The sequence below is a fragment of the Camelus bactrianus genome, chromosome 1 (assembly GCF_048773025.1).
Source record: "Camelus bactrianus isolate YW-2024 breed Bactrian camel chromosome 1, ASM4877302v1, whole genome shotgun sequence".
NCBI lineage: Eukaryota > Metazoa > Chordata > Mammalia > Artiodactyla > Camelidae > Camelus > Camelus bactrianus.
Genome location: NC_133539.1, coordinates 16,226,183 through 16,238,850, shown reverse-complemented (window position 1 = coordinate 16,238,850; position 12,668 = coordinate 16,226,183). Strand labels below are relative to the sequence as shown.

Sequence of the window (12,668 nt, the reverse complement as noted above, 5' to 3'; positions counted from 1 at the left end):
ATGTCCTAGGGTTAGGTTGAGTCCATGGGATGTGCCCCCCCAAGTGTGGGTCCTTGTCTTCGCGCAGGAAAGAATTCAAGAGTGAGCCACAGTTGAGTGAAGGTAGATTTATCCAGAGAGACACATTGAAAGGCAAGAGAAAGGCCACGAGGTGGGGGGTTGGGTGCTCAGATTAGAGTAAAAGTAGGTACACACTCCATAGACAGAGTGCAGGCGGTCTCCGAAGGGGGGTGGGGGTGGGGTGGCAGTGGCAGCTACACTGTGTTGCCAGTTTTTATGGGCTTGGTGGCTTCATCTGCTAATAAGTGGAAGGACCAGTCTAACTAGCCTGGGGAAGGGGCTGGGTTTCCCAGTAAACTGGCCATTTCCCACTCTTTGACCTTTTGTGGCTAGCCTTGGGACAGCCGTGGTGCCTGTGGGCACGTTATTCACTATGCTAATGTTACAGTGAGCATATAATGGAGCTCAAGGAAGTCAAATCTCCCACCGTCTTGGGCCTCAAGGCCTACTGTGGGTTGAATCTTTTGCCATTCTGGTGTTAATTGTTGCGCTGTTCCTTGAATGGCTGTGCCCTGCCCCCTTCCCGTCTCAAACGTACTATGAAGACTATTTAAAACTATTTAGTCTACAAGTAGATCTTGAGAAAGGAAAATGAGATACACAGCTCTGTTTGTTCTCTCTAGTTCTATATAGTATTTGAGGAGGTGATTCCCCTTCCTCCCAGTTCTCCTCCTCTGTGTTAGTTGTCAAAGTGTGATGACTCAAATCCCTGCATTTACTTAATAAATACTCATTGAACAATCATCACGTGTGAGACACTCGTCTAGGCACTAAGGATTCATCAGTGAACAAGACAGACAAAAGTCCTGCCTTTAGGGTGTTTACACTGAGAAAAGGACAATAAGCAAATAGAGGCATAAAACGTATGAGCCAGGACGTGCCAAGAAGAAAAACGGCGGAGGGAAGGGGTGAAGGAAATGCTAGAGACAGCAAGGGAGTTTATGCTGAACTGGCTCGGCTAGGCACAACATCATCCAAACTGTGACATTTGATCAAAGACCTAAAGGAGACAAAGAAGTAAGATGGATGGTTAACCAGTGGCTCGTGACTTTTGACCTAAGCCATTAGAACAATGGACTTGTCATCTGCTGAGAAGGGAAACTCAAAAGTAGGAGCAAGATGCCTGTAGTTTGATGTTGAAGGTGTCGTGTGAGATGTCTGTTAAATATTGAAATGGAGACGTCAGTAAGCAACAGGGAATCTGGAGTTCAGGGGACAGGTCCAGATCGGAAAATATAAAAAGCTGCCCTACCTGAAGGAATTCAGCCACATCCTCTTCTGCCCCGAACAGTCTTTTGTTGCTAGTTAATTACACAAGGCAGATCAAAGCAGGAAGATGGGCATTACCTCTACTTATTCCAATAGAATATATAAATTTTTTTTTTGAACGTAGTGGTTTTAAAACACGTCCACAGTTCTTTAATGTACTTCTCATCAAGAGATCGGGTTTACCTCCCCTCTCCTTGATCTGGGCAGGACCTGGGACTGCCTTGATGAATTGGCTGTGACAGAACTGATGTCATGGAACTTCTGAGACTAAAGCATAAAATGCAGTACAGTTTCTACTCTCTTATTTTGGTTGTTCACCCTTGGAACCCTGCCTCTGAGAAAGCCCAGGCTACCTGAAGAGGCACATGTGGAGATTAACTGAGGCTTCTGGTCGACCTCCAAACTGACAGCCAGCACCAGCTTGCCAGCCATGTGAATGCGCCATCTTGGAAGCAGATCGTCCAGCCTTCAGTTGAGCTGGCCCTGTTGATGCCGTGTGGAGCAGAGCCCTACCCGAAGTGCAGATCTGTGGCAAAATAAAAATTGTTAGTGTACAAGCCACTGTCTGGGGTGGTAATGATTACAGTCTTGAGAGTAGGACCACATCTTTTTTATTTTTAAAACATCGTATCCCCTTTGGCATTGGGTAAGTGCACACAATAGGCATCCAATAACTCTTTTACGTGAAAGAATGACCCAAGATGAAGCAGCTATAACCATCTCAAAAGAAAGGGAGGACAGTTTAGGATCCCTACGAAAGATTCCCAGTTTGGAGAAACAAAGTTCAGCTTTCAGAAAAACACAGTTCAGCGTAGTTAAAAGATTATAGTAGCTCTGGGGTAGGTAAAACACGTTATCCAAGAATGCTTAGCCATCTGAGTAAATCTACTGACTATTAACGTGACTTAGTTTGGAAATTACTCTAAAAGCTGTGTGATATTAGAAATGAGGCATTGCCAGCTGGCTACAGGAAGAAGTTTTGTTGCTTTAATAGTTACAGTGGAGCATCATAGTCTGACTTGATCTATAAATGTATTCTACAAAGTAAATATATATAATCAAAGCAAGGATTAAATTAGTGATTTGTGCTCCAATTTTTCCTACATGCAGAAAATCTTAGCATGGTAGGGCCTTCGTGCTGGTGAGCAGGAGACAGGGAATAAGAGCATGGCTTCAGGGACCTTTCTTTTTTTTTAAAAGTTTTTTAAATAATAGACTTTAGTTTTTAGAGAAGTTGGAAGGTTCACAGCAGAATTGAGCAAAAAATACTGACAGTTCGCACATAGCCCTCCCCACTCACGCATATATACTCCCTACCCTCAACATCCCTCATCAGTGTGGCGTATTTGGTACAATCGATGAAACAACATGGACACATTACTGTCAACCAAAGTCCATAGTTTACATTCGGGTTCACTCTTGATGTTGTACATTCTATGGGTTTTGACAAATGCATAATGACATATAACCACCACTATAGCATCATACAGAATAATTTCATTGCCCTAAAAATCCCTTGTGCTCAATCTATTCATTTATTTTTAAAAAATATTTTTATGGAGGGAGGTCATTAGGTCTATTTATTTATTATTAATTATTATTTATTATTAGTTTAAAAAAAATGAATCCAGGACCTTGTGCATGCTAAGCATGCACTCTACCATTTGAGCTGTACCCTCCCTCCTCCTCAGGGACCTTTAGAGAGTCCTCTGCTAGAGAATTATTCCAGAGTGGCCAGCCTCATAGGGAGCTGATATGTGTACTGAGGTCCAAATTAGTCTCTCTTCGTTTGATTGGCAATACACGATATTACCCAAGACCCTCAGCTGTGTACTTCCAGAGGCACTCAACGTATATCGCTACACGGCATTAAGACTTCCTTTTTTTGGCACGCAACTTGGTATTATGAATAAAGAGAGAAGAATTAAAAAAAACCCTTCTACTTCTTGGACACTCTCCTGAGTAGTTAATCTTGGCCACTTACTACATATCAGACAGAGTTTTAAACACCTTACATCTATTAACAAGTCGAATCCTCATGACCCATCTATGAAGCACTATTATTATCTTACTTTACAAACGAAGAAACCAATGTAGAGACTGGCTCAAATCTGCATTCTTGAAGCAGATGCTAAACTGGCTTTTATTAAAAACAAAAACTAAGCAAAACATTAATTTGTAGTCAAAGATTATTTATAATAGTAAAATATTTCCAGAAGATGATGAATTAAATATCCTTATGCAGTCATTAAAATGGTTATTTTAAGAGTTTTTAAAACGACATGAGACAATGCACCTATTAAAGCAAGGAAAAGCAGGATATGGGCTCCAAGTTATGAAAGCAAAAGGCAAGGGAGGTAATTGCATGTTATTTAAAAATACTAAAAGTATATATGCAAAATATTAACAGTACTTCTCTGTGGATGGTGGGATTACGAGTGAATCCTTTTTCTTCCTATATTCTGTATTTTCTGCAAGTAGCATGCATTGCATTTATAGTCACAATGCTTGTTATTAAAGCAAAAATAGGAATCTGAGTCTGGAACTCAGGGAAAGGGTCTGGGTTTAAGCTATTGCTTTGTACACAAGTAATACTGAAATTTTCCAGGTGGCTGAGATTACACAGAGACAGTGTATAGAGGAGACACCTGAAGGCAGAGCCTTGGGGTCCACAAACACCCAAAGCAGTGTTTCGTATGACCTTTCCTGGCTTATGTAATCATTGGGGTGGGGGTGGAAGTTCTCACTCAAAATGCGGAGTCTGAATTTGGCCTCGTATTTCTCAGAATTAAGATACAAAACAAGGAAAGAGTGGTGCAGCATTTTAAAGAAACTTAAGGATAAACAAGTTGCATTTCAAGTTCCAAGGTCATCAAAATCCAGTTTTGTATCTGCTGGAACTCCAGGATGCTGTGCACACATGCTCTTACTGAGGAACTTACTGGAGGGTGAGCTTCACCCAATGCAAAGATGTCTGGGAACAAAGGACTGCCAGAGAGATTCCTCATATTCAACTGCAGGGCTAAGGCGCGAGAGGGTGAAGTTGTAGGTTGAAGAAAAACATTATGGACTGATAACGCAGAACAAACGCAACTGAAAAAATGAGAGAAGAGAGAGAAAAAAGGAGGAAAGAAGAGCAAGACTGTTGATTGTTGTATAGGTGATGGGTGGTGGGCAAAAAAATCATCTAGAAAAGGCAGATAGCAAGAGGCTAAGAAAAAAGGGATTAAGAGCACCACACACATAAAAATAGTTCAATAGTAACCACTAGAATAAAAATACAAAGCTTCCTATGAAACATGCACACTCACACACAAAACTCACACACCCTCATATGCATGCCAAGAGTCCTTCCCTCATAGAGACACAGTAAATATAATACACTCAGTCAGTCATAACATGAGATATGGAAGAACTAAAAGCCAGCGTAGCAGTCAGATCATAAAACTGAGTGGGTCCAACTTGTCTATTACAAGATTTTCAAATTGGCTCACATAGCAGAAACTCACTTCTGCGCTGTACGTGAGACATACACTTAAAACGCAGCAATTGGAAAAGCTATAAATAAAAAGCTCGGACAAAGATTTACTGAGCAAATGGAAACAGTAAGACAGCAGGGGTTGCAGTCCTGATAGCAAAGTAGACTTCAAGCCCAAAACAAAAGACAAACAGAAAAAACCACAGAGCTGTAAAATGACCCTTGAACAGATAAAGGAATCTCCAACTTCACTACTAAGAAGTAAGTGAATTAAAACTATATTGGCCTTTTAATGATGGCCATTCTGACCAGTGTGAGGTGATACCTCATTGTAGTTTTGATTTGCATTTCTCTGCTAATTAGCGATATTGAGCATTTTTTCATGTGCCTATTGGCCATTTGTGTGTCTTCAGTGGAGAACTGCTTGTTTAGGTCTTCTGCCCATTTTTGGATTGGGTTGTTTGTTGTGTTTTTTTTTGTGTGTGTTGTTGTTACTGAGTTGTATGAGCTGTTTGTACATTCTGGAAATTAAGCCCTTGTCAACTGCATCATCTGCAAATATTTTCTCCCATTCAGTACATTGTCTTTTCGTTTTATATATGGTTTCCTTTGCTGTGCAAAAGCGTATACATTTAATTACATCCCATTTATTTATTTTTGTTTTTATTTCTGTTGCCTCAGTAGACTGCCCTTAGAGAACATTGCTGAGATTTATATCAGAGAATATTTTGCCTGTGTTCTCTTCTAGGAGATTTATGGTGTCTTGTCTTACACGTAGTCTCAGGCATAGAAAACAAACTTATGGTTACCAGGGAGGAGAGAGGGGAGGGATAAATTGGGAGTTTGGGATTTGCAGATACTATTATAATAAAATAGATAAACAACAAGTTCCTCTGTACAGCACAGGGAACTATATTCAATATCTTATAGTATCCTATAATGAAAAAGAACATGAAAAGGAATATACATATATGTATAACTGAATCACTGTGCTGTACACAGAAATGAACACAACATTGTAAACCGACTGTACTTCAATTAAGAAAAAAAAATTATACTGGGATGCCATTCCTCACCCACGAGGCTGGCCAGGCCAAATTCTCTCAAAATCTCGTTTAACTTTGGTCTGGGTACTATTACTATAATTCTATTTGGTAATTCTTAAATTTTGTGTTCATTATTTATTGATCAATCCCTGGACTATCTGGAGAATTCTTTCATCATACCTTAATTTTAGAATACGATTATAAGGCATTATTCTTTCCCCCCATAATTATATATATGTATATATAATTTACATATATATGTGTCTGTGTTTAATTTTTTTCATTAGTTCTGAAATGATCAAAGCTAAAACTTGCAGCTCCTGGCCTTAAAGGCTGGCCTGGGAGTAACATCCTGTATGTGTGAGAAGGTTTGGTTTCATTTCATTAGTCATTTCATTACTTATATGAAGGCTTATTTCCCCCATTAGTTACCTCTCTTTGGGTGAAAGCAAACGGAACTGTTGCTTATACACGTAAACTGTCACGTTTCGCATCTTCCTAGAGCAGTCATGTCTAATTGCCCTTAACAGGGCAAGGGAGACAAGCATTTTGTTCTCTTGAAAATAACACATCCAGATGAGTTTTATTGAGTCTGTGCATACTGCACAGTGACCTGAAGAAATGATTTTGATGAATTTTCTGTGCTTTGTGTTTTAGTTTGAAAGTTGTGATCTAAGGCTAAAAGGTGCTGGTCGGTTCTCCTGTTCACCTGTTACCTAGCACAGGACAGCAGAAACACCAGGGTCAGGGGGTTCTTAGATCTTTGGAATGCCCAGGCTTCTCTAGCTAAAAATCATGTACACATAACACTGTTTTGGAATACAGAGCAAAGGTTCTCAAATGGGGATGATTTTGCCCCCTCTAAGGGACATCAGGCAATGTCTCGATGTCTTTATCGTAACTGGGGAGTACTATTGGCATGAAAAGGGTGGAGACCAGGGATGCTGTGGGACACCTTACAATGCTCGGGACAGCCGGTCAAACAAGGAACTACTCCTACAAAACAGCAACAGGGTTGAGAAACCCTGCTTATTGATGACTGTCCACTGATCATAATTTTTATTCCTCTGGAACTTCTCTCTTTGTACTTATCTGGGACTGTTAGACAGTCTGTATGTCTGTGTCCCCCCAAACTTCACATGTTGAAATCCTAAGGCCCAATGTAATGGCACTAGGAGGTGGGGCCGTCGGGTGATGAGCAGTCATGAGGGTGGAGGCCTCAGACACGGGATTAGTGCAGTCCTCAGTGAGGTGCCGGAGAGGTCCCCGGCCCCTTCCACCACGTGAGGGTACCAGGAGAAGAGGGCCCCCACCTGACTGTGCCAGCACCCCGATCTCAGACTTCCAGCCTCCAAAACTGTGAGAAGTAAATGTCTGTTGTTTATCAGCCACTCAGTCTGAGACATTTTATTACCGTAACCAGAATGGACAAAGACAGGGTCAAACTTGAGGACCAAGATACGGCCGCCAAATAGTTTGGATGGAGTGAAAACTGAATTAGGTCTATGAAGCACTCTACTTGCACTGGGAGGTGACTGTTGGCCCCAATTTCATCCCCAACTTGTAAGTGAGACACCATATAGGTGTGGGTGTTCAACATTAGGTACGTTAAAGGTTCTCACTCATCTTCGATGACTCAATGATCAGAAGGTTGTTACCATGGAATCATGCACACCAGCACAATGGCGCTCCTCCAACAATGCCTTTATTTACATGAAAACACCATTTTATACAAAGGGAAGTCAAATCTTGAAGGGTTTGTCCAGGCTTGTCTTCCCCATTCCCTGATTTTGTCCCTTCCACTTTCATCCTTTTTTGGTATCATAAATAAAGAGTTTTATTGCTCTCTTTTTCTCTTTTCCCCCCTTACTGGAGGCACTGGGGGTTGAACCCAGGACCTCATGCATGCCAGGCACATGCTCTACCACTGAGCTATATATCCAGCACATAAAGTGTTTTTTAGACTGAAACTGGAAAAGAAACTGAGTCTGCCTCTGTTTCCCCACCCTAAATTGCACTGAATATTTCATGTCTGTAACCATCTTTCAAAGAACACTCTTGCCCAGCGTCATTTTATTTAATTTATTTATGGAATACAGTGTAGAAAGCTATCATGGTCATAAGCAATGATTCTGTACAGTCATCCTGAAGAAAGTTTTTTTGGGGAGAATTCTTGGTTAATTTGAGACCAGCAGAGCACTCCCCCCACCCCCCGCCCGTAAAAGTGCTTACAATGAACAGGGAATTCTTTTCTTTATCAAAGATCCGAAGATACATGGACAAAAAAAAGTTTCAATTCTCAATGCCTAATGTGTGCACATAAAACAGGCACAAAGAAATAAACGTGTATCCTCATAATTCCTATATCACAAATATAGCGGAAGCAGCAATTTGTACAGTAAAATGCAATCGTGGAAAAAAAAATCCTCTAACTCATTTGGAATACATAAAAATGTTTAACTTTAAAATGCATAGTGATCAAGAAAAGAATACTTAGGCAAGAGAAGCAGCTAAAGTCCCACGTTCACATGAAGCATCCCCCATGGAGTCTTAAAGCATATTTCAAAGTAGGACTGAATTGGGTCACAAACCACAAGAATAATATACAACTGGCTAAGGGCTTACGTGATAAATAATCAGGAGGGAATCTATTCATGCACTAGTTTGATACAGCTAAACTCTTTACAGGACACAAAACCCATTAATAATGTAGTGTAGAGACCAAAATGTAAAGAGAGAGAATACATTACTGATTTGTATATTAATTCAAGTTCAGGCATCTACTTGTGTTACAGCACAGCTGTCGAAAGGCGATAATGAGTAAATAATAAAACAGAAGGGTTGCTTTCTTTCCACGTTATTCTGTAAATGAACACCGATGTGTAGTGAAGCAATGGTTTTGCTGTCCAACTTCAGAGGCTGCTGTGGCGGTGGTCTAGTTCTGCATCTGCTCGAAGAACTTGTAAGTCGGGTTTTCGTAGCCGTTCTGCTGCATCTTGGAGAGGTGGCGCTCCTCCGGGGTCACAGCGGCGTCGACCTGAAAAAGCAAGAACGAGGACATGTGAGTTTAAAAAAAAAGCAATCTTTTAGGAGTGATGCAATAAAAAGATAAGGTGCACTGTACTCTTCTTTTCCCAAGACTGCAGAACACCCACGATTTTCTCCTCTTTCTTCCCCACTCCGACGGCGAGCAGGACGCCTGTGCCCACCAGTTACGCAGATGCTCCATCCAGCCACCAGGTGGCGCCTAAAACCTGGCCGTGCTGGATGGGCAGGCCAAGGGCTCGTTGGTTGCTTCCCTAACTTAACAGTAACTGGGATACAGGTAGGGCAATACATATTTTCTTCTTCCCCTGTTGGCTCAAAAAAGGACAAAAGGCTCCCATGGAAGGCTGTTTTACTTGAATGTGTGGTGGTAAAATAGAAAAAAAAAAAAAAAATCCCAGAGTATCATGGAGAGAGATTCAGCAGAGTGGAATGGGTGACACTCAAACCTGAACCACTGGGTGTTTTCCCATGCTTGCTTTAGTCTGTCCTCGTTTTCATTAAATATGCTAAAGAGACTCTTTTAATTAAAATAATGACATAACCATATCAAAGGGGTATTATTAAAAGATATAGAAAGAATATACTGTTCTAGATTACAGATTATCTTTTTTTTTAAACTGAGCACTAAGAGGTAAACTAGAAGTATGTCCAGCTAAAGGCTTGAACAGACCCCCTCTGCTGATACGGTGGCTCCTAGATCAGGCAGCAGTTGGAAACTTGTGTTCTCCCCCAGAGGGTCCTGCTAGGACCCAGCTTATCCCCCGGGAGGTGGGAAGTGGCTATTCAGGTTTCTAGTATGTTTGCTGTACCTCAGTCTACAGAAGAGTGGAAGTACTTGATTCTTTGCTGAGTAAATGAAAGCTTAGCTTTGTTATTGTAAGATTTCTCTTCTGTAAAACCACTGGAAGTAAAGAGAATCAACACAAATTTAATCAGAATGCAGCCACATCTTTTCCATAAAGCAGTTTAGATGTGCTGTCCAGAAGATGGTTTTTCCTTCAAATGGATGTCTTCTCTTCTGTACATGAGGAGATCGGGCTTCCTACATCATTTCTAGGAGAATACAGCAGGTCTGTTCCCCACTGCTGAGTGCTGCAAAGTGACGTTCAGTTCTTTAAGCAGCTTTCCCCACCAAACCCAACAATGCAAAAACACCAGAGAGCGGGTGTGTTGGTGCTAAGACACCAGGGCCAGGGATGGAGGGCAATTGATACACCAGGACTAGATCACACTGGCTAATAATTTAAACTGAAAGACTGGTGCAGTCACTATGGAAAACAGTCTGGAGGTTCCTCAATAAACTAAAAATAGAGTTACCATAGGACCCAGAAATTCCACTCCTGAGTATGTGTCCAAAGGAAACAAAATCACTGTCTTGAAAAGACACCTGCACTGCCATGTTCAGTTCAACCTTACGTTCAAGGGCCAAGGCATGGAGGCAGCCTAAGTGCCCATCAAGAGATGAATGGATAAAGGAAATGTGATACACACAGACACATACACACACTGGAATGTTATTCAGCCATAAAAAGAAGAAAATTCTGCCATTTGTGACAACACATGGATGAACCTTGAGGGCACTGTGCTAAGTAAAATAAGTCAGATGTAGAAAAAGACAAATACTGTAGGATTTCACTTATATGTGGAATCTAAACAAACCAAACTCACAGACACAGAGAGCAGAGTGGTGGTTGCAGGGTTGGTGAAATGGGTGAAGGGGGTCAAAAGATACAAACTTCCAGCTATAATACAAGTAAGTCCTGGCATGGATGTCATGTACAGCAGGGTGACTATAGTTAGCAATACTGTATTGTATACTTAAACACTGTTAAGAGAATGAATCTTAAAAGTTCTCTTAACGAGAAAAAAACTAAGAATGTGCAATTATCTCAAGTGATGAATGTTAACTAAATTTATCATGGTGATCATTTTGCAACATATCAAATCATCATGTTGCCAACTTAAAACAAATACAATGTTACCTGTCAGTTATACCTCAATGAAACTAGAATTATCTGGTTCCCCTAGGGTCACTTTGTATGACTCCACCTCATGGACTGATTGACTCCTTTGAATCTGGGCGTGGATTGGAATGACAACCTTGGCTAATTACAAAGCAGCTGAAATAGGAAGATGTAAAATTCCCTCACGCTGCCTGCTATGTGCCGATTCAATTTTTTTTAGGGGGGGAGTGGGGTGTAATTAGGTTTATATTTATTTATTAATGGAGGTGCTGGGGATTGAACCCAGGACCTTGTGTATGCTAGGCATGCACTATACCACTGAGCTCTACCCCCCCTTCAATGCCCTGATTCTTAAGTCCCCATCCACCATCTGGTCAGAGCTGCCCGCGTTCTCCTGCAGCAAGTCCTCAGGTTATTCCAATGACACGCCTGAGCCTTTCCCCATAGAACAAAGCCACCAGCAAGCTCTTGCCAAGAGTTGGTCCTCAGAGGACACAGCACAAAGGGATGCTCAGCACCGCTGTCCCTGGGGGAATAGTCACAGATGTCTCCCCATCCCTTCCTCTTCCTTTGATCCACTCTGTTGTCAACAAATGAGGTCACCTTGCTTTAACTGGCAGTTGTGTCATCAGCCAGGCACTGATAAGTTAAAATGCCACCATTAATGACTGGCGCCAATAACGAGAAATTTCATTCCCTCTCCAAATTTGCTTTTGAGAAGCAGCCTGTGGGCAGCCATCTGGCATTCAAACTTGGGCATCTTTCATTCTGTGCCACCTCTTCACTGAGATTTCAAAGAATGTACAGCTTAAAAACAAAACAAAACACCCAAAGGGCTGGTCCCTCTGGTCCTAACACAGCCTGGAGTAGAACTTTCGACCCCTCTTTGGCTAATGCCCTCTTCCTACCCCTTTCTCCCTAAACTTGACTCTTCAGAACCATTCATTCTTTCACTACATCCAGAGGAACTTACAGCTCAACCAGTAGACTGCAGAGATAAAATTCTACTTGGGTCTTTCAGTTTTTAGCTCCCCCATCATGTCGTCTCTAGCGTGGGTACTTCAGGCTTGCAGCAGGGCCACTGAACACCGCATTTCAATTCTACGATATATGGTAACCAGCAGGGTGTGTGCTGATGAATGTCCCTTTATACGTGGCCCTGGGTTAGGCTCCACAACTGAATCCCAGCCCCTAAGATTTTCCAATCCAGGTCCTTTAAGTGGACAAAGAATGGAGAATAAGATAAACTAAATATGCAAAACAAGCTGAGAGTGCAAGAACATCAAAAACACCAGTGACACGGGACGGAAAGTACTGACAGAGGGACCAGCAGTGAAGTTGTCCAGCCACCCCCCCACTCCTCCCAGTAAGCGCGCGGTGTTGGTTCTCTCCTCTGCTGTACACGTGTGCATTTCCTCAATTATATTTCCGTCTCTTTATAAATAGTTCAGTTATATGTATTGCCTACCACCAAGTAAGTCTTCAGGCAAGCTCTGGAACTCCTTGGACCTTTCAGTTTCTCCTCCTGCTGTGCCTCCACTAAAAGCTGACTTTTTGCGAGGAAGAAAGGACCCGTAAGGACATATGTTCATAATGCCACCCGTCTTGACAGCATCTTCATTAGAAAGAGTCCTCTGCCCTATCTCCATGAAAAGCTAAACAAGCAACTCTCTTCTTATTTGGATCATAAATGAGATGACTGGGGTGGGGTGGGGTGGGTGGGAGACCCCTGGTGTTCCAGCTCTCATATCTGTGAAAGAAAAATTTTTAATATCCTTCAATGAAGAGAATTTGTGCCCTCCC

The 12,668-nt window shown here is 41.7% G+C and overlaps 1 protein-coding gene across 6 annotated transcripts in view; it reads right to left on the bottom strand.

Moving 5' to 3' along the window:
- Positions 1 to 7,921: 7,921 nt before the first annotated feature.
- Positions 7,922 to 12,668, bottom strand: part of APP (amyloid beta precursor protein) — a 259,372-nt gene continuing 254,625 nt past the window's right edge. For all 6 annotated transcript variants that reach the window (XM_074360950.1, XM_074360953.1, XM_074360939.1 and 3 more), the window contains one exon: positions 7,922 to 8,890. In XM_074360950.1, coding sequence (XP_074217051.1) covers positions 8,789 to 8,890 — 102 coding nt within the window. In that variant the 3' untranslated portion in view covers positions 7,922 to 8,788. The remainder of the gene's footprint in view (positions 8,891 to 12,668) is intronic.